At 42.6% G+C, this 20,985-nt stretch overlaps 1 protein-coding gene across 1 annotated transcript; it reads left to right on the forward strand.

Annotated features, from left to right (window-relative positions):
* The first annotated feature begins 6,181 nt into the window (after positions 1-6,181).
* KCNV2 (potassium voltage-gated channel modifier subfamily V member 2) lies at positions 6,182-17,049 on the forward strand. The gene is made up of 2 exons (XM_069474173.1): positions 6,182-7,718; positions 16,436-17,049. The coding sequence occupies exons 1-2, from the start codon at positions 6,342-6,344 to the stop codon at positions 16,715-16,717; spliced, it is 1,659 nt and encodes a 552-aa protein (XP_069330274.1). The 5' UTR covers positions 6,182-6,341; the 3' UTR covers positions 16,718-17,049.
* Positions 17,050-20,985: the final 3,936 nt, after the last annotated feature.

Genomic DNA, 20,985 nt, shown 5'->3' on the forward strand with positions numbered 1-20,985 from the left:
TTATCATAATTCCTTTCTCCCTGTTGCACTCTGTTTTAGTCTCAGAAGTGGTAGGCCAGTTTATGCTGGCAAACTCCTTTGACTAAGAGGTCTGGGAGCCCTGCATATTTAAAAGAGACCGATTCAGACACATAATATCTTAACACTGCCCTGTTCAATATGGTAGCCACTAGCCACATGTGGCTATTTAAGTTTAAATACAAATTAACTAAAATTAAATAATCTTTAAAATTTCATTCCTCATGGCAGTTGTCATTTTAAACCATAACAATATTTCTATCCACACAGAAAGTTCAGGAATTAATGTTAATGGTGGACTGAGAATGTGATCATTATTTTTGTGCTGAGAAGCTCTACAGATGCTAGAAATGAACTTATTTATGTGCTCTAAGTGTACAATCAGGAATTGGGGCAGGAGGTGGCTGGATGAGCGAGAGGTGATTATCTTTTACAATGAGTACCTATTCTACGCCAGGATCTGGGGACAGGCCAAGTGAAGATAAAGCAGAGGAGCATTCTGTTGTTACATTAGCAGGAAATGTTTCAGTAGCCCATTTTACAGATGAGAAAACAGACTAAAAGAGCTCAGTAATGTACCCAAAGCTTTGAAGCCAGAATGCAAAATCGAGTCCGTCTGCATTCCAGTGTTCTTTCTACTGGGGCATGCTGCCATAAATCTCTGTCACCAAGGAAGAGCAGGTAGGATTCCCAGCCACTGTTCCTCAAAGCTCACTAGTTTTCTTTCCTTCAAAGTGGAACCTAGAGCTACGCCAATACAGAGCAATTATGTTTTTAAACTTTGAGATAATTGTAGATTCGAAGGCAGTTGTAAGAAATAATAGAGAGATTGCATATCCCTTTAATAAAATCTTTTAATCTGTTACATACTGGGCCCCCTACTTAGTGCTAGGGCCACAGAGACAAGATTGTCCTTACTCTTGAGGACTTTGAAGTCTAAAATGGGGGACATATAAATAAATCATTGATATGGCGTTGGTTTTAAAGCAAAAATGCTATTTTCACCCAACAAGTAACATTATAATAAGGACATTCTAGCTAAGCTTCTGTGAAACAGACACTTAACTTCTGTGCCTCAGTTTTCTAATCTGTAAAATAGGGGTAATAATAGCACCTTTGCTACAGGACTTGTGTGAACATTAACATAGTACAGCATCTGGGCATTCTAGTTACTACTAATATTGCATCAATTATTAACATTGCATTAAATATTAACATTCTGTTCTCTATGTTTAAATTTTTCTCTAATGCACTTATGTAACTTGAGAGATGAGAAAAACTCTGAGAAAAAAATCTTAATTGCCCTCAGTTAAAATAAGTGTCTCATTTTCAAGCAAGGGTACATATTAATACTATCTTAAATGAGAAGACTGAGCTAATCCCGTCAGAAACACAAATGTCAGAGAAGAATCACTGAAGAGAAGGCCAATGTCTGAGCTGACTTTTGGAGCAAGGATTTAGGAAGAAGAAGGATAGAAGGGAACTTAAGACAAATGAAACATCAAGCAAAGACTTAGAATCTTAATAATTTAAAGGCAGAAGGGGGCCTGAAGATCATCCAGTCCTACTTTCTACCCTGTGCAGGTCTCCGTAACAGCCTGCTCTACAGATTCTTGAATGCATTCCGAGAGAGGGTGCCTCCCACTTTATGAGCCAACCCATTCCATTGTTGGACAATTGTATTTATTATAAGGTGTTTCCATATATGGATACTCACCTACTATTGTACCTACATACATACACATTTGAGCAAAATCCAAGCAGCATGTCCAAACCAGATGTATTTGGGACATAATAGTCACTTAAATGTAGTCTATCGAGATAATATACTGAATATACTGGATGGCTGTGGTGTTTTGTGCTTAGCTTCGTGATGCAATACAAACATTAGTAACTCCAGTTTTTAAAAGCAAAAACCTTGCATGTTGAAAGTTTGGGTAAGTAGTAGTATATAATTTCAATGGAAAGAGAGGAAAACTAAAAATACAAAAGGCCAGGCACAGTGGCTCATGCCTGTAATCCTAGCACTCTGGGAGGCCGAGGTGGGTGGATCGCTCGAGGTCAGGAGTTCGAGACCAGCCTGAGCAAGAGTGAGACCCCATCTCTACTAAAAATATGAAGAAATTATCTGGACAGCTAAAAATATATATGGAAAAAATTAGCTGGGCATGGTGGCACATGCCTGTAGTCCCAGCTACTCGGGAGGCTGAGGCAGGATTGCTTGATCCCAGGAGTTTGAGGTTGCTGTGAGCTAGGCTGACGCCACGGCACTCTAGCCTGGGCAACAGAGCAAGAGTCTGTCTCAAAAAAAAAAAAAAAAAAAAAATCCTAAAAAAATAAAAATAAATAAATAAAATAAAATAAAAATATGAAAACAGTGAGACTTTTACTGTTTATAATAGTATAATTGGTTCTGAAGAGAAAAGGTGAATTTATGTAACATGTGAGAACTATTATGACAGTACTCAGCACAATATAAAGAAAATATAGAATAGGAAACAACTGTGGCTAGAGAAACAACATCAATATTGTATGCCAATAGGGGAGCACTAGAAATACATCTAGGAACTTAAAGCCTAAGCCTGGTAAGAAGCTTTAACATAAGCTTGTAGGTCTGAGGCCTACTGAAAGCTAAATAACATCAATAAATGTTATACTAGCAGGTGCAGACCATGTAGCTACTATTACCTGTCTCAACAATTTTGAAGCATAGTTAAAACTAAACTATGTGAGAAGATAGCCCTACATATGTCAGTGATGAAAAGCTGGATTACTCAACTAATGTGTTGAGACATCTGGATAAAAACTTGAAAAATAAACTGGGCCCCTACATCACTCTTTCCATCAAAATTAATTCCTGATGGTCCAAATTCTTAAATGTAAAATGTTTTAAGAATTACAGAGTGAAGTAGGCAAATGACATGAATAGAAACTTCTCAAAAGAAGATATAAGAATGGCTAACAAACACATGAAAAAATGCTCAACATCCCTAATCATCAGAGAAATGCAAATCAAAACCACAATGAGATATCACTTAACCCCATTGAGAATGGCCTTTATCAAAAAAACCCAAAACAACACATGTTGGCGTGGGTGTGGAGAGACAGGAACACTCATACACTGCTGGTGGGACTGCAAACTAGTGCAACCTCTGTGGAAAGCATTATGGAGGTATCTTAAACAGATTCAAGTAGACCTGCCATTTGATCCAGCAATCCCATTATTGGGCATATACCCAAAGGAAAAAGGGTCATTCTGTAACAAAGACACATGTACCTGAATGTTTATAGCAGCACAATTCACAATAGCAAAGATGTGGAAACAACCCAAATGCCCATCAATACATGATTGGATTAGTAAGCTGTGGTATATGTATACCATGGAATATTACTCAGCTATAAGAAATAATGAAGATACGACATCTCTATGGTTCTCCTGGAGAGAGTTGGAACCCATTATATTAAGTGAAGTATCCCAAGAATGGAAAAACAAGCATCACATGTACTCACCAGAAAATTGGTTTCCCTGATCATCACCTAAATACACATCTGGGAACGACATCAATCGGATATCAGACTGAGGTGGGGGGTGGGGGAGGGGATGGGTGTATGCCTACCAATGAGTGCATTGCGCACAGTTTGGGGAATGGTAACGCTTGAAGGTGCTGACTCGGGAAGGGGGACTGGGGAAGGGAGGGATATATACCTACATGATGGGTGCAACGTGCACTATCTGGGGAACAGACACGCCTGGAGCTCTGACTTGGGGGGAAAGGCGGTACATGGGCAACGTATGTAACCTGCAATTCTGTATCCCCCATAACAATAAGATGAAATAAAAAAAAAATACTCTATTAAAAAAAAAAAAAGAATTACAGAGTGGTGAAGACTTCTAATATCACACAACACCTAGCAGTCATAAACTAAAAATTTTGCATAAGAAAAATTTCACTAAAGGATAAACTGAGAAAAGAAATATTTGCAATCCATATCACAGGCAAAGGGCCTATTTTCATAATATATTAAGCTCACCCACAAATCAAGAAAATACCAATAATTCAATGGAAAATATAGTCAAAGTAGATGAACAGACAGTTCCCAAAGAAATATAATATCTCTTAATCACATTTAAAAGAGCTCAATCACATTCATAAGAGAAATACAAATTAAATTAACCCACATATCATTTTCACCTATAAAATTGGCAGAGTTCAAAAAGTATGATAATACATTCTCATCCATTGATGGCAAGTTGTAAATTGGTAAAAATTTTATGGTGGGAAATTTGGCACTATCAAAATTGTGCAGTCTTTGACCTAATAATTACACTCCTAATGATCTGTCCTTTATATATATATTGAACATGTATAAAGTAATATATGTATATAGTTGTGTGTTATACCATTGTTTATGAGAGCAAAGACAAAAAAATCTGAATCTCTATCACTATCAAACTGCTAAGTGGCTATTTTCAAAATGATACAGATATTTATGTTCAGATATGAAAACATCTCTAATATATATGGTTAACTGGAAAAAGCAAAGTGTATAGCATTCTATGATTTGCATTAATTATGGAGAGCTATTGAAATGACAAAGGTGGGTAGGTTTTTGCTTGTGTATGTTTAGAATATTTCTGGAAGTATAGCCAAAAAACAGTCATAGTGGTTGCTTCCTTGGAGGCTAAAAGTTAGGGTTGGGAGAGAAACTTTCTACTGTAATGTGCCTTTGTACCTTTGTAATTTTTTAAATTATGAACATCTATTAGCTATTCAAAATAAGTTGAATCAAAAAACAAGTTCTGCTGATGATAGGATCTTACATCTAGAAAACCCCAAAGAATCCACCAAGAGACTCCTGGAATTGATAAATAAATTTAGCAAAGTCTCAGTTTACAAAATCAATGTATGCAAATCAGTAGCATTCCTATACATCACTAACAGTCAAGCTGAGAGTCAAATCAAAGACTTAATACCATTCGCAATAGCTACAAAGAAAATAAAATACCTAGGAATATTTTTAACCAAGGAGGAAAAAGATTTCTACGAAGAGAACTATGAATCACTGAGGAAAAAAATTTCAGAGGGCACAAATGGAAAAAACATATCATGCTCATGGATAGGTAGAATCAACATTGTTAAAATGTCCATACCACCCAAAGTGATTTAGAGATTCAATGTAATCTCTAACAAAATGCCAGCGTCACATTTCACTGATCTAGAAAAAGTAACTCTATGCTTCGTTTGGAACCAGAATATAAAGCCCGAAGAGCCGAAGCAATCTTAAGCAAAAGGAAAAACTCTGGAGGCATCCCATTACGACTTCAAACTGTAATACAAGGCTATAGCAAACAAAACAGCATGGTATTGGCACAAAAAGAGAGATGCAGACCAATGGAACAGAATAGAGAACCCAAATAGAAAACCATCCACATACAGCCAAATGATCTTTGACAAAGCAGACAACAATATACACTGGGGAAAAGAAGCCCTATTCAATGCATGGTGCTGGGAAAATTGGATAGCCACATGTAGGAAACTGAAACAGGATCCATTTCTCACCACTCATAAAAATTAATTCAAGATAGATGAAAGACTTAAATGTAAAGCATGAAACCATAAAAATTCTAAAAGAAAATGTTGGAAAACTCTTCTAGGTATCAGCCTAGGCAAAGAATTTATGAAGACGACCCCAATGGCAATCTCAGCAACAACAAAAATAAATAAATAGGACTTGATTAAATTAAAAAGCTTCTGCACAGCTAAGGAAATAATCAACATAGCAAACAGACAACCAACAGGATGGGAGAAAATATTATGAAGCTATACATCCAATAAAAGGCTAATAAACAGAATCAATCTGCAATCTCAATAATTAAGCCTCCATGTTCTATAGCTAATTCAGTTGATTTCATCTCAGCACACAGACACTGAGCACTTCCTAAGAGCAAGGCTGACCAACATTTTTATTAGCAATAATCTCCACTGCCTTCTGATTATCTAGAGATTTAAGACCACATAATCATCCTCTACGTCACAGAGGGGAGGGAGAGAAAATGGGCTAAGAGGCTCTAAATCCCTCCTAACACTTGCATCTTCCCCATCAGCAAGATTAGAGCAGCCAGCAGCCCTCTGGGCCTGTGCTCAGACTTCGCGTGCCGTCTGGCAGCTCTGTGGCAATGCCTAGGACGCTAAGTATACCGGTCCAGTGTGTTCTCTCCGAGATCGTGCAGGCCACGTGATCCATCTTCCTAGAGGCCGTTTGCAGGCCAGGGACCCTACGACAGCCAGGAGAGAAAAGCAAGGGGTCCACCTCCCTCAGCTATGCTGAAGAACAGCGAGAGGAGAAGGTCTTGGAGCTACAGGCCCTGGAATAGTACAGAGAGTGAGGACGCGCCCCAAGAAGGGGGCAGCCAACACCGCAGGAGCATTTGCTCCTTTGGGGGCCGTTCAGGCTCCCAGGCCAGCATCCCACCGTGGACAGAGGGCAATTATAACTACTACATCGAGGAGGACGAGGATGGGGCGGAGGAGGATGAGTGGAAGGATGACGTTGCCAAGGACGACCAGAAGCCAGAGGAAGTCACCACCACCCAGCCTGATGACCTCACCGACCCTCCGGCCCAGTTGTCCACACTGAACGTGAACGTGGGCGGCCAAAGCTACCAGCTGGACTACTGCGAGCTGGTCGGCTACCCCAAGACGCGCCTGGGCCGCCTGGCCACCTCCACCAGCCGCAGTCGCCAGCTAAGCCTGTGCGACGACTACGAGGCGCAGACGGACGAATACTTCTTCGACCGTGACCCGGCGGTCTTCCAGCTGGTCTACAACTTCTACATCTCCGGGGTGCTGCTGGTGCTCGACGGGCTGTGCCCGCGCAGCTTCCTGGAGGAGCTGGGCTACTGGGGCGTGCGGCTCAAGTACACGCCGCGCTGCTGCCGCATCTGCTTCGAGGAGCGGCGCGACGAGCTGAGCGACCAGCTCAAGATCCAGCGCGAGCTGCGTGCCCAGGCGCAGGCCGAGGAGGCCGAGGAGCTCTTCCGCGACATGCGCTTCTACGGCCCGCAGCGCCGCCGCCTCTGGAACCTCATGGAGAAGCCCTTCTCGTCAGTGGCCGCCAAGGCCATCGGAGTGGCCTCCAGCCTCTTCGTACTCGTCTCCGTCGTGGCGCTGGCGCTCAACACCGTGGAGGAGGAGCAGCACCAGACAGAGGAGGACGCGGGCGACCCAGACCTGCGGCCCATCCTGGAGCACGTGGAGATGCTGTGCATCGGCTTCTTCACGCTCGAGTACTTGCTGCGCCTCGCCTCCACGCCCGACCTGCGGCGCTTCGTGCGCAGCGCCCTCAACCTGGTGGACCTGGTGGCCATCCTGCCGCTCTACCTGCAGCTGCTGCTCGAGTGCTTCACGGGCGAGGACCAGCAGCAGCACGGCCAGACGATGGGCCGGGTGGGCAAGGTGGGCCAGGTGCTGCGCATCATGCGCCTCATGCGCATCTTCCGCATCCTCAAGTTAGCGCGCCACTCCACCGGCCTGCGCGCCTTCGGCTTCACCCTGCGCCAGTGCTACCAGCAGGTGGGCTGCCTCATGCTCTTCATCACCATGGGCATCTTCACCTTCTCCGCGGCCGTCTACTCCGTGGAACACGATATGCCCGGCACCAACTTCACCAGCATCCCCCACTCCTGGTGGTGGGCCGCGGTGAGTCCCAGGACCTTGGGCTTTCCCTTCCTCTTCCCCATCCCGGCAGAAAGCTGTTCCTCCCTTTCCTTGGTTATCGGCTCTGGCCTCTGACCATTTCCCCAGTCGCTGCGTGCAGCTCACAAAATGGCAGTGAGCGTCAAAGTCCTGGAGACAATCTCTGTAACTGAGTTTGACGTGGCCCTAAGAATCTCCAAAGCTAGATTTAGTCTTAAACCACTGACAGGCAGAGTTTAAAGGAGGGTTCATCATCATTACTGTTGTTATTTACCATTTATTGAACACCCAGTGTACTAAATGGTTTATAAAGCTTATCTCATTTCATCATCACAACCCTGTGAGATGGTTATGAGTATCATTTTTTTAAAGAGGAAAAGTAGAAATGGCTTCCATTTCTGAAGGAAACTATAGATTCACACAGAAAATGAAATGAGACCTGGCTGAACAATGTCGACCCTAACTGAAATTCCATGGCCTGTGGGCCCAGTCCAATCTGAGTGTGGAAAGAAGCATCTAAAACTGAAACTTGCTCCAACTTCACTAAAGTTCTTTCAGGACCCAATATTATTGCCCCGTTTTACAGTAGAGGAAGTTGAGGTACAGAGAGTTTGAGTGTAGACACACAGGTAGAGGTGGCAGAGCCAGGAAACTCAAACCTGTCCAATTCCAAAATCCTTGCCCTTTCCACACTCAGGCACTGTCTCTTTCAGGTTTTAGTTCTTTTGCATGCCTTGCTTAATTCATGCAGTGGGTGTATTAGTTATTTTTATCATAGTTTTCTTAGTATTTTTATCTTTGCCTTTTCATAATAATTTATGCCATTTACTCAAATATCTATTTCTAGTATGCTAGACGAATCCCTGGAAATACATGCACAATGGGTCTTCCCAGATCAATGATTAAGTTGGCATATATAGGAAAGAATTAGATGTATCGTTTCCTTATTTTTCTTTTAAGTAGATTGTTTGTAATGCCTTTAAAGCATTACGCAATTATGACCAGTTTTCCCGTGTTAGAAAGTAGATATTTTCAACATTTACTTTGCATCTGTCAGAACCAGCAGTCTGTTGTGAACTTCTGAGACAAACCAACCCAGGGCTACTATCAGCGTAGTGTAGCCTGATGGAAGATTTAGAGAACCTGATTCTCATGCCAGATCTGCCAATAATTAAGTATGACCTTGAATAATTAACTGTAAAGCCTCACTCTCTGTTCTCAGTTTTCTCATTCCTAAAAGAGGAGGTTGGACCTGTAGAGGTCCATAGTTCAGTGAATCTTCCTTCCCTTGAAATCGGAAAGCTTATGTGTACACCAGGATTTGTGAGCTTTCTGCAGTGACAGGATGACGTTAGGCTCTTCCAAATGTGCCAGCGCAATGCTGCTCCTCTGATCATATTCCAAGTGATGAAAGGTCATCCCCATAGTAGATAAACCGTGTGTACAGATGGAGCTCATGAAGGATGATTTGTCCCCAGCAAATGACATTTACTTTGGAGGTGACTAAAGCAGGAAGGCAAAAGAGCAAATCCACATGCTGATGATATAATACAAAGTTTTAGAGTCAAATTTCCATTCATCCAAATATCTTAAAAGGCTGGCATACACAGGCACTGGACCTAGTGGACTCATTGGTACTACAGCTTTGCCCACGAAAGTTTTTTTAACCTTTTGTATATTAATATAAATATTTTGATAAGAATTATGTTACTAATATTGGATTTTGTTTTAAAATTTTTCTGAATACCAATTGATCCCATTTTCTGCTTTGTTTAATGTACAATGAAGTTTAAAATTTTCAGATTATCCCTTTTATGTTAACTGAAATTAATGTACTCAAAATCAATGTTTTCCGTAAGTTTTTACAAAAATTGAATCACCAGGTTTTTATCAATAACAAAGTTTACCAATTATTGCTTTTAATAAGGTGAGTTTTCTTTTGTAGCCATTATCTCTACTAGGCACTATTTTCACAGGCCAAATTTTGCACATTCTAACCTTTGCGTTTACCCACCTTACCCTTTACTAATGGCCTTTGTCCATTTTATTCTCAGATTTAGACCAGTAAAATTCATTACAAATAAGATTGATAACTTGTATTTATTTCTAAACTAATCTATGAAAACAATAGAAACAACTCCCCTCAAATATTCTAGAGTTAGTCTATTCCCCAAGACTGATGTTATTAATCCAATTCTTCTCTATGCTTCTAATTATACTGCATAACATGTACTAAGGGTCCTCATTCTCAGTAGAACAAAGAGAAAAGAACACTGTCAAAATAATGTGAATGGGCTGGGCACACTGGCTCATGCCTGTAATCCTAGCACTCTGGGAAGCTGAGGCAGGAGGATCGCTTGAGGTCAGGAGTTCGAGACCAGCCTGAGCAAGAGTGAGACCCCACCTCTACTAAAAATAGAAAAAGTTAGCCAGGTGTCGTGGCGCACGCCTGTAGTCCCAGCTACTGGTAAGGCCAAGGCAGAAGGATCCCTTGAGCCCAGGAGTTTGAGGCTGCTGTGAGCTAAGCTGACGCCACAGCACTCTAGCCTGGGCAACAGCATGAGACTTTGTCTCAAAAAAAAACAAAAACTTAAAAAAAAATCTGAGAAGAGGATTCCTGGAAGTAACTCTGATCCAGTGGTTTCCAAGTATCTTATTGATCATACATCTCATAATTTTTGAGCACATATTCATGAAAAATGTGCTTATAAATGAATTAGATGTTATTGCCACAACAATTATGCATCACAAACCTCCAAAACTCATTGGCTTAAAACATCAAGCATTTCTTTAGCTTAAGAATTTGAAAGTCAGCATTTAGTCTACTTTCAACTAGAAGGCTCTTCTCATTTGTGAAGCTACTGTCACTCATTCACATGCCTGCTGGTCAGCTGGCATGAAGGGAGAGACTAAGCCACATGTCCCCAATGATATAGCAGCCATGTATCCATGGCTTGAGCAAAGGGGAAGAGGGAGAGTGCAAGCCCAGTCACACAAATACTACGTAAGCTTCTGTTCAAGTCATTTGCTCAACCCATTGGCCAAAGCAAGTCACGTGGCCAAACTTGGTCAAGGAGTGGGGCAGGTTAGGAAACACTGCAAAGTTATCTGGCAAGGAGCTTGGATACAGGAAGACAGAAAGAATTAGGTCTGATAATACAATTGTTCTACTGTAGTAATATACTACTACTCAGACGTATTATAAACATTGGAAAACATATACTCACAAATTGAAAATTTAGAGATGAGGTAAAGAAAAATATATTTTCTTCTGCCACTCCAGAATTTTTCCCCTTGTTGAATATTCACCCCACATTAGAGACATTCTTTAATCCATTCTTCTATGTATTTTTAGTGCTTTCAGACAACCTCAAGTCTGACTTACTTTTAAAAATCTTTCCTCTTTCTATGCCAAGGATTCTACAACCTTCCTCTATAATTCAACTAAGGGTTTTAAGAGGAATACAGTAATTTACATTGTTGTGAATTTTCCTACAGCTGCAAAACAAATCCCTCATGGACACTTATGTTTGCAAAGGCTCATGCATTAGGATATAAGATAGACCCATCTTATTTGTCTGTCAAATGGATGTTATTTGTGTGTACTAATGTAATAGGAAACATATGTAAAATGCTAGCCTGTAGTACGTCTGCAATAAATGGAAGCTACTATATATGACTAGTTGATAGTCTCCATCACATGGAAGCAATAACCTTTGCTTCCAGATTCATTCTGGGGGGAAATAAAACAGAAATGATTCCTTCTCTCCTGGGGAAGAGAGAGAAACTGTGAAAAATACAGAAGGGTCAGCTGTTCCATCACGGGAGAGCTGCTGAGTGCGCAAACAGGCCCACGCCTGGAGCAGCTCCAGTCATTCTGGGGCTCTCTGGCTGCCTGGGGGTGGGAAATGCGTGGCACGGCTCCCTGTGCGGTACACAAACCATTTCCTTCTGAGCTATCCAGAGCAAGTTAAAGCTGTAGAAACCAAACAGGAAACTTCAGCATGAACTCATTGCTTCAAAAACTAGCAAAAACTTCTCAGAAAATTTATCTCAGCTAAGGCACCAGATAATTGTGTCCCAGAGACGTTGGTTCCATCTTTGGTTTCCTAAAGTATGTTATCATTTCCTAGCAAATAGGGGACAGAAGATCACTGAAATGTATTCTTGTTGATTGATTGCTTGGAGGAGATCCATTTGGATGGCAAATTAGTTGGGTTACAGTCAAGAAAATGGACACCACAGTAGTATTTCAAACAGAGAATTTGATACAGGGAAATAGATGGGTATTAGAAGACTGGAAGAGCAAAAAGGGGAAACTGAGATAATCCAGAGATTGGTAACTGCAGAGAATAGCTACTGGCCTTAAAATGGGGAGAATAAATGGGAGAAGGTAGTGCTACCACAACATAAGTGTACAGAGCAGCAGCCTCTGGGCAGCTGTTGCAAGGACTCCTAAGTTGGCACCATGAGGTTGCTTTCAGGAGTGCCAAAACAATGCCTGCGCCATAGCTATCAACTGCTATTGCAGAAATGATGGCAGAAACCAGAGGCAGCAAGAGAGACCCTTACATCCTGATCCCACCTTCCAGTCTCCCATCGAGTGTCTCTCGTTGGCAGAGCATAACAAGAAGACAGCAGGCAAGGGGATCTGAGAAAAGTGGTTTGCATACTCCCAGTCGCAGAATTACAGGAAAGAGTACAGAAGGGAATCAGGCTTGGGACTGAGAGACAACAGGTAAATAGCAGACACAGAAGGTGTTCGAGTTCTCCTGACTCCTTCAGAAATAGCACAGGAGCTATAAATGGAACAAAGGCTCTTAGGCACTGTTAGAACTTTTGATCTTGTAGATTCCTGATTGTAGAGTGATACCCTTTTGTGTCTTTGAAGTATTGTTCTCCTGGTCACCAGTGACTTGAGTGGAACATGACAGAATTATAGAGGGCAGGGGAAGTACCAAGTAAGCCGAGGATGTGGAAGGATCATTATTGTGTACCTTTCTGTGGATAGATGAATAGATCTCAAACTTGCATTCATGGCTTTGTTTTAGCTTGTGCACACCTCTTCCTTATCATACCATTTACATACATGTCAGAATTGTAATACACAGATGAGGGTTGTTGCTCTCTTCAAGATGGTCACCCATGACCTCACTCTAACAGTGCTTCCACTAATCAAAACATTCTTTGAATTCCACCGAGGAATTACCTTCAGAGCCTGCGACATGTCCATCTGCTTCTTTGTAATGGTGCTAAATTGTTACCTTTTTGAGGCTAGATTCAGTATTTTAAAATAGTCAAGACACTTGAGTTTAAGATTGGCACCTAGAGTTAACCATCAAGGGAGATATGGCCACTTGTGTCAAGGTCTTGCCACTGAATTTTCTGTGCAGATTATAATCCAAGAGAGGAATTCCAAATATGCTTGTTGCAACAGTGGCATGGATAAGTATAGCCTTTGACTCTGAATCCTTTCAAGGACAGGACTCACTGAGGTGTGTAATAATTTCAGCCAAGAAGGGTTCATCTTCACTACCTCCAATCCTTTAGGAAAACTAGAAGGGGTATTATTTTGATAAATCATTTTTATTCCCTAGGATCACAATACCTAGATGCATAGACTACTGGGTGCCAAGATTTAACCTATACCTAGTTTGTTAAGAGAAAAACAAGGATTTCTTGTTACATGAGAAATCCAAGTATTCTGAAGTTTTGGAGGAAAATTTGATGCTTGATCTCAATGTTTGGCAGATCAGGATTTGCTGATTAGGGAGTGAGCTGCTAGGGAAAGGTCACATTCTGGCTTTGAGACCCAAGGCTAAGGAAAATATGTAAGTCTTCAGCAGAATGTTAAGTTTCCAGTTTACAGAGTTGCTGAGCTAGCCAGTTTTTTTCAGGATATTAAGACGGATTGCAGAAATTTTGGTCACATTTCCAAACCCAACTGCTGCTAATGTGAGAACTCACTCTGAGGTCACTTGGGTCAATCTGGAGCCTTCAGTTTTTAATGCCCATCTAGGGAGAAATGGTTTGGCCTGTGGAACATGGAGAAAAAGTTCCCTAAAGCCAAGGAATCCTGAGTTCCTCCCTGAGCAAATGGGGAAGAAACAGATCACTCCTTGAATCAAATTGTCCACAAAACAGACAACACATAAATTAACTGTACATTTTGAACGAATTCTTGAGGACCAGTCACACATAGTCTTCTAGCAGAAGAGATCTTTTCTCCAAAAATAGAGATCCAAGATATACAAAAATATTTGGACCATATTATGCACATCAAATATTTACTCTTCCTTAAGCCAATTCTCTTTGCTTTTGACTTTTTACTCAAAGTTCAGCCAAAAATAAATAAATAAATAATGAAGTTGAGGGTGAAGCAAAGCCAGTGTGGGGATTGATTGATCAAAAGTTTAAAATCAGCACTTTGTCTCAGTTATTTTCCTTCCCCTGTGTCCTCCCGCCCTCTCCCACCCCACATCCTGGACCCTTGAATGACTGGTTTCCTCCAAGGCCTGTGCATTGGACTCTTGTGGATGTTTCATGTTTTACAACTACGCCATCCTGCCACTCACTTCTATACCCAAACTCCCTTTAGGCCTCTTCTAGGGAAAAATCGAGCTGAATTAAATGTTCATACAGAGGTGTGACTGATGTTAGTGACAGATGAAAGCTATTGTTCAGTGCACACACCTGGACAGAGATCAGACTCAAGTTCTTCTACTGCCGGTGTGACCAAAGACAAGATAGACACGTGCAAGCAGACTTGAAGATTAACCCACGACCTCACTATATCACTGCTTCACACACCCCTTTGGTCCAGAAGTTGGGAAAAGGAGATGCTATAGTAGAGCCAGAGGGCACCCCACTTGGCATTCAGCAGGAGTCAGGGAGGAGCCTGATTCTACAGCCCGTGGGTCTAATAAGCATAACACAGGTAAAGTTCCTAGTGTAGAATGTACTCAATAAATGTTGGTCTTTGCCTCTCCTCAGCCGGGGCCAGCTGCAGGACAGGACATCCGTGGGTTTGCCTACATGATATATGTACTAATACTACTGCTCACGCACCCTGTGCCAGGCACCCCTTCAATTCCTGTCACAACCCTGCAACATAGATACTTCACACGTCAAAAGTAAAAACTAAGGCAGAGAGAATTTAGATGTCCTGCCCAACTCACTCAGCTGAAAAGTGGATTTAGACCCACTACGTCTAGGGTGCTCCCTGTTTCCGTCACCTCATCTACACCATCCTGCCTCTTTGATGCTTGTGTTCTACCACTGCAAGAAATGGCAGCACACCTCTCAGGTCTCTTACCAGAGATGGAGCAGTGAGAGGTGGTGTGTTATCTGCCCCCCCAAAGAGGAAGCACATCCTTTCCCTTTCCACGGGCAAGATGGAGCTGTGGTTCGCATCAGCCCCCCCCCCCACACTAGCCCAGCTGGCTCACTTCATTTCATTCTAACCAACCACACTGCGTTCAAACTAACCCTTACATCATCAAAACAAAAACATTTACACTCCTAAGGTAAAGGGCCACCTCAGCGTGGGTCAACAGGGTGACTCTGTACGCTTTACTGCCATCTACAGGAAAATTGTGGCAAGAACTACACAAATCCATGAAGCAAAGAGCACCCCCTGGAGTTGTGCAATGCAAAATTTTTTACAACTGTAAGTAACAGCCCTGCTGAAAAGGCTTCTTTTGGTAATTTAACCAATAGCCCGGGGATCAAAGGGAGTACATGAAGCATAAAAAAACAGCACCCAGGGGATTTTCCCAGGGTTTTCTCTGGCTACACTAACAGATAACTAGTCCCACGGGTATCTGCATTTTAAAACAGAAGCTTGTTAACCTAAATAAGTCTCCAATTAGTGGGATTTAAATCAATGTGACAAGAGTGATGGGAAGTATTTCATGCAGGGGTGAACATATTTTTGGTCGGTGATGTCTACAAAAGTCCCTTCGAAAAATAATGAGAGTGTTTCTCCAGACATTTGCAATTAAAGCACCTTCATATAAAATCTCGCATTTGAACTACATAACAACTCTGAGAAGTATAATTGCCTCCATTTTAAAGTTGAGAGGAAGACAGTAGAGGAGTTTAATGCCTTTTGTGTGCCTGGTACTGGGTTAAGTGCTTTATGTTCATTTTCTTATTTAGTCTTCACAAGAATCCCAAGAGTTTGGTGGTATTTTTAGAGAGTCTGAATGTTTTGCACACAGTCACTCAGCCGGAAAGGGTTAGAGTCGAGACTCGAACCCAGGCCTGACTGGTCCTAAGCCCAAGCTCTTTCCAATACTTCCATCATGTAGACAAACCCAGAGACACCCTGTCCTGAAGCTGGCCCCAGCTGAGGGGGTGAGGCAAAGACCAACATTTACTCAGCATGTTCTACACCAGGAACTTAACATAATGTTATTTTAAATGCTTCTTACAACTCTTTCAAATAGGCATTATTTCCCCCTGTGTTGTATATATGAACATGCATAAGTTATAGGCAGAATTTAAACTGAAGTCTTTCAGCTCCACAGCTGGTATTCTTTGCAGGACACAGGTCCTACAGGCAGACTTTCTGGTACCTCCTAAAGCTGGCTCCGTGGGCAGCCATTACATTTCCCACGTGCACCTGCAGGGAGACAAAAGACACTTGCCTGCCTGCTTCTCTTTCTTCTCCTCCCTCATGGTGCTAACGATTCCTTCCTGCTTTTGCTCCTACACAGGTGAGCATCTCCACTGTGGGCTACGGAGACATGTACCCAGAGACCCACCTGGGCAGGCTTTTTGCCTTCCTCTGCATCGCTTTTGGGATCATTCTCAACGGGATGCCCATTTCCATCCTCTACAACAAGTTCTCGGATTACTACAGCAAGCTCAAGGCTTATGAGTATACCGCCATACGCAGGGAGAGGGGACAGGTGAACTTCATGCAGAGAGCCAGAAAGAAGATGGCCGAGTGTTTGGCGGGAAGCGACTCGCAGCCCACCCCCCGGCAAGAGAATTAGTATTTCGTAGGAGAGGTGGCTGGTAGATTCGTAGATTCCATGAACTCCAAGGCTTCATTTATTACCCACCCCTCTTTCTTTTGATCATCATGATTGGCAGCAAAAAAGACACGTGAAGCAGATATACACAAAGGGCATTCCGTTCACAAAGTTCTACCTCTAGAAATGCTCACTTTGGCTCCAACGAATGCCTCATATTGCTCTGTAACTGTGGCACTTGAGGGTCTGACCTTTCCAATGACACTGATGTTGAAAACTTGAGAGGAGCAACAGCTTAGATTTCTCTTGTAGCTTCTCATGGCATCTAGCTCAATAAATATTTTTGGACTTGAATTGACTTGAGAAGAATTTTCTTAAAGAAAAATAGTCTTGATTTTCCAAAGAGAGAGAGTGTTATGGCAGGAACTATACAAGCTTTGGAGTTAGAGCAATCTCAACCAGCATCCCAGCTGTATGGTATTGGGCAATTGATTTTAACCATCTGATCCTCAGTTTCTTCAATCCTAAAATGTAGGTAATAACACCTACCTTGTAATGTGAGTGTGGGGACTGGAGATAATATTTGTAAATGCTCAATAAATGATAGCAAATTGAGTGGGAATTTTCTAAGATTCTCTAAACTGGTGGCTCTCAAACAAAGGCAGTTTTGCTCCCCAGGGAACATTTGGCCATGTCTAGAGATGCTTTTGAGTGTCACTACTGTGAGGGAGGATAAAGGGGGCTTCTGGCATCTGGAAAGTAGAGGCTGGAGATGCTGATAAATATCCTGCAATGCACAGGACAGGCCCTGGAATAAAGAATTCTCTGCCCAAAATGCCGGTAGTGCCCAACTTGAGAAGCCCTGATCCAGACTTAATATGGGAGCCCCCACACTTGACCTGTGAAACATGCCTAAATGTATAAATCCCGTCCCCCCTGAAAGGGGCCCTCCCTTACACTGTCCTCACCACCCTCAGGCCTCTTTTCCCTCTCCTTTCCAGGAAAGGAAAAAAGCATACCCTGCCTTTTGGAAAATTGCTTTGGGCCAAGAACTGAACAAAAGGAATTAAGTTAGTGTGGCCTTCCACCCTGGCTGGCTGTGGGTTATAAAACCAGTGCCTACAGGAAATCAGTCCTTTCTCTCCCTGCAACCTTTTCCTCTTAGTTCCTTTCCCCCTCCATGAGGCTACTGGAAATTAAAGTCTTGAAAGTTAAAGGTTCATTTGAACTGAGCACACAGAGATTACCCCCAAACTGGAGCTTGCCATGCAGACTGCCAAATTTGTCTCGGGGCATGACTGGACCTACACTTGTGTCATTCAAAATGAGAATTTGTGTGTCTTACAATGACAGGCACCTTGGGTTGAATATATAGAATGTAACTTCACTTACTCTTTAATACATCCCCAAATAAGGTATTACATTCCTTTTTAATTTAGGAAGAAATGGAGACTTAGACAAGTGAAGTAACTCAGCCATGTTCACACAGCCAATAAATGGTGGAACTGGACTCCAAGGCCATCTGATCCCCAACGCTCTTGCTTGGAGTCTAAATTTGTGGTGCTCAAACTGCACCAGCGTCACCTGGAGGGCTTGTTAAAGCAGAGTGTGCCGGGCCCGACCCCAGGGTATGAGTCAGGAGATCTGGGATGGAGCTCAAGGATTTGTATTTCTTTTTTTTTTTTTTTTTTTTTTTTGTTGAGACAGAGTCTCACTCTGTTGCCCGGGCTAGAGTGAGTGCCATGGCGTCAGCCTAGCTCACAGCAACCTCAAACTCCTGGGGTTAAGTGATCCTACTGCCTCAGCCTCCCGAGTAGCTGGGACTACAGGCATGCACCACCATGCCCGGCTAATTTTTTCTATATATATGTTTAGTTGGCCAGATCATTTCTTTCTATTTTTAGTAGAGACGAGGTCTCGCTCTTGCTCAGGCTGGTCTCGAACTCCTGACCTCAAGCGATCCACCCGCCTCGGCCTCCCAGAGTGCTAGGATTACAGGCGTGAGCCACCGCGCCCGGCCAAAGGATTTGTATTTCTAACAAGTTCCAGGTGATACGGATGCTGCTGGTCCCAGGGAACAGATTTTGAGAGTGACAGGTCTAAATCACTTCACTCTGCCCTCCCGTGAGGAGCTATGATTATGAAACCAGGCTGAAGCAGGCAAACTAGATCTACGTCTCCCTCCCCCTTACTCTCAAGCGTTCTTCACATCAGCAGCAATGACCTGGCACCTGAAGGGTAGACAGAAGCCCTGTTGTAAGCCTGTTTTATGGTTGCCAGATAAAATACAGGATGCCAGTGTCTCTTCGTCTGTCTGTGATGCTATAACAGGCTATTACAGACTACTGGGTAATGGATAAAGAACAGACATTTATTGCTTACGGTTCTGGAGTCTGAGACTTCCAAGATCAAGGCTCCTGCAGGTTTGGTTGCCTGGTGAGAGCCGCTCTCCGCTTCCAAAGTGGTGCCCATTTGCTGATTCCTCCAGAGGAGAGGAGAACGTGGCAGAAAGGCAAGCTCTCCAGACGCTACATGACGCCTCTTTTAAAAGGGCCTTGATCCCATTCAGAAGGGAGGAGCCCTTATAGCCTAATCACCTCTTAAAGGCCCCACCTCTATGGTATTGGCAACACCTGAATTTTGGAGGGGACCCATTCGAAACCATAGTACCAGATAAATTTGAATTTCAAGATAAACAACAAATAACTTTTAGTACAAGTGTGTTCCAAATATTGCATGGTACATACTTCTGCTACAAAACTGTTGTTTATCTAAAATTCAGACTTAACTGAGTGTTCCATATTTTCATTTACTAAACCCGGCAATCCTATACTATTGCTTTTGGGAGACAAAATTTCTTCATATGAATGGAAATTACTCATAAGTCCTAAAACCAAACAGCCAGGCCCCTCAGCCAAGGGAGACTTCTCTCCCCTCTTGCCAAATAAAAGAGAGAAATTTTGAATAGGTCTTCTTGCCAGATACAATCAAGCAAACAAAGTTGCAACTCGCAAGAGGTCGGGATCACAGCTTACATAACCACCTGACTTGCTCAATTCAGCAGCTGCCTCTTTTTGTCCCCCTCCAGTCTTCCTGCTCCTTCTGTGGTCTATGAGGGGAGAGGTTTGTTGATGAAGCGCATCTGCTGGGCGATAAAGGGCCATGGGGAACAGGAAGGGCCCATGTCCATCACCCCTCCCTCTGCTCAAGGCCCAGAGCTGGCCAGCAGGAGAGACTCCCTGAGAGAAAGTAGAGGCAGATGGGAGAAGGGTCAGGAGAGGTCTTGATGACAAAGATGGACTTTCCCAGGTCCCTGGGAGGGGATTTAGGAAATGAGAGTGGGTGCCTTTGTCCCGATTTCACTGCCCACATCTGCTCAGACAGCTGTGCACTGCCTCCCAAGTAAGACTGACAGATGGAAGGGAGTTCAAACAAAAAGAACATTTCATGAGCCTCACTGCATGCCAGGCACAAAACCAACGTTATTTCACTTAATCCTTCAAAAGTCCTATGACGTGGGTTTTAAGGTAGACACTAACAAAGGCTTAGCCACATTGAACTTGACATGGTCTTTGGGTCTGAGTTGGAGACCTGGCTCTGCCATTTATTATGAAGTTAAACCATATGGCTGAATATTGGCAATTTCATATGGTGTAACCTAATAGTTGTGTGATCACAATTTCTCTGAGCCTTGGTTTCTGCAATATTCAAATAGAGATGATAATACTATCTCTCCCAGGATTGTGGTGGTAATTAAATGATATAATACATATTTAAACCCTTAGCACACTAGCTGGCACATGTTAAGTACTTAATAAATGTGAGTAACTATTATCATTATCATCACTATTTTGCTGGCTACACAGGAAAACTGTACAAACCCAGATAGAGTCACTTGTCTCTCTTCACAGGAGAAGATTCTGTGAAGATGGGTGAAGAAGCTTTTGAATCCTATTGCCAGCCTCCATCCCCCATGCATAAGGATCTAGACCAGTCTGCCCAGTAGAACTTTCTGCAGTGATGGAAATGGTATTATGCACTGTCTGATACAGTAGCCACCAGCTATGTGTGGCTATAGAGCACTTGAAATGCAGCTAGTGTGACTCAGGAACTAAATTTCTTTATGTTATTTAATTTTAATTAATTCATTTTAAATTTAAATGGTCACATGTGTCTAGAGGCTGCCATGTTAGACAATGTAGCTGTAGGCCTTTCTTCCCTCATGGTGCCATCTGAGGAGGAGCATTTGGCTTTTTGTGGAGAAATAGAACCAAGAAGGAAAAAAAGAA

Source organism: Eulemur rufifrons, chromosome 7 (genome assembly GCF_041146395.1).
Source record: "Eulemur rufifrons isolate Redbay chromosome 7, OSU_ERuf_1, whole genome shotgun sequence".
In the NCBI taxonomy this organism is placed as follows: Eukaryota; Metazoa; Chordata; class Mammalia; order Primates; family Lemuridae; genus Eulemur; species Eulemur rufifrons.

Coding starts and splice junctions, on each gene's coding strand:
- KCNV2 (XM_069474173.1), top strand. CDS start 6,342: ATGCTGAAGAACAGCGAGAGGAGAAGGTCTTGGAGCTACAGGCCCTGG. Junction 7,719..16,435: donor ACTCCTGGTGGTGGGCCGCG/GTGAGTCCCAGG, acceptor GCTCCTACACAG/GTGAGCATCTCCACTGTGGG.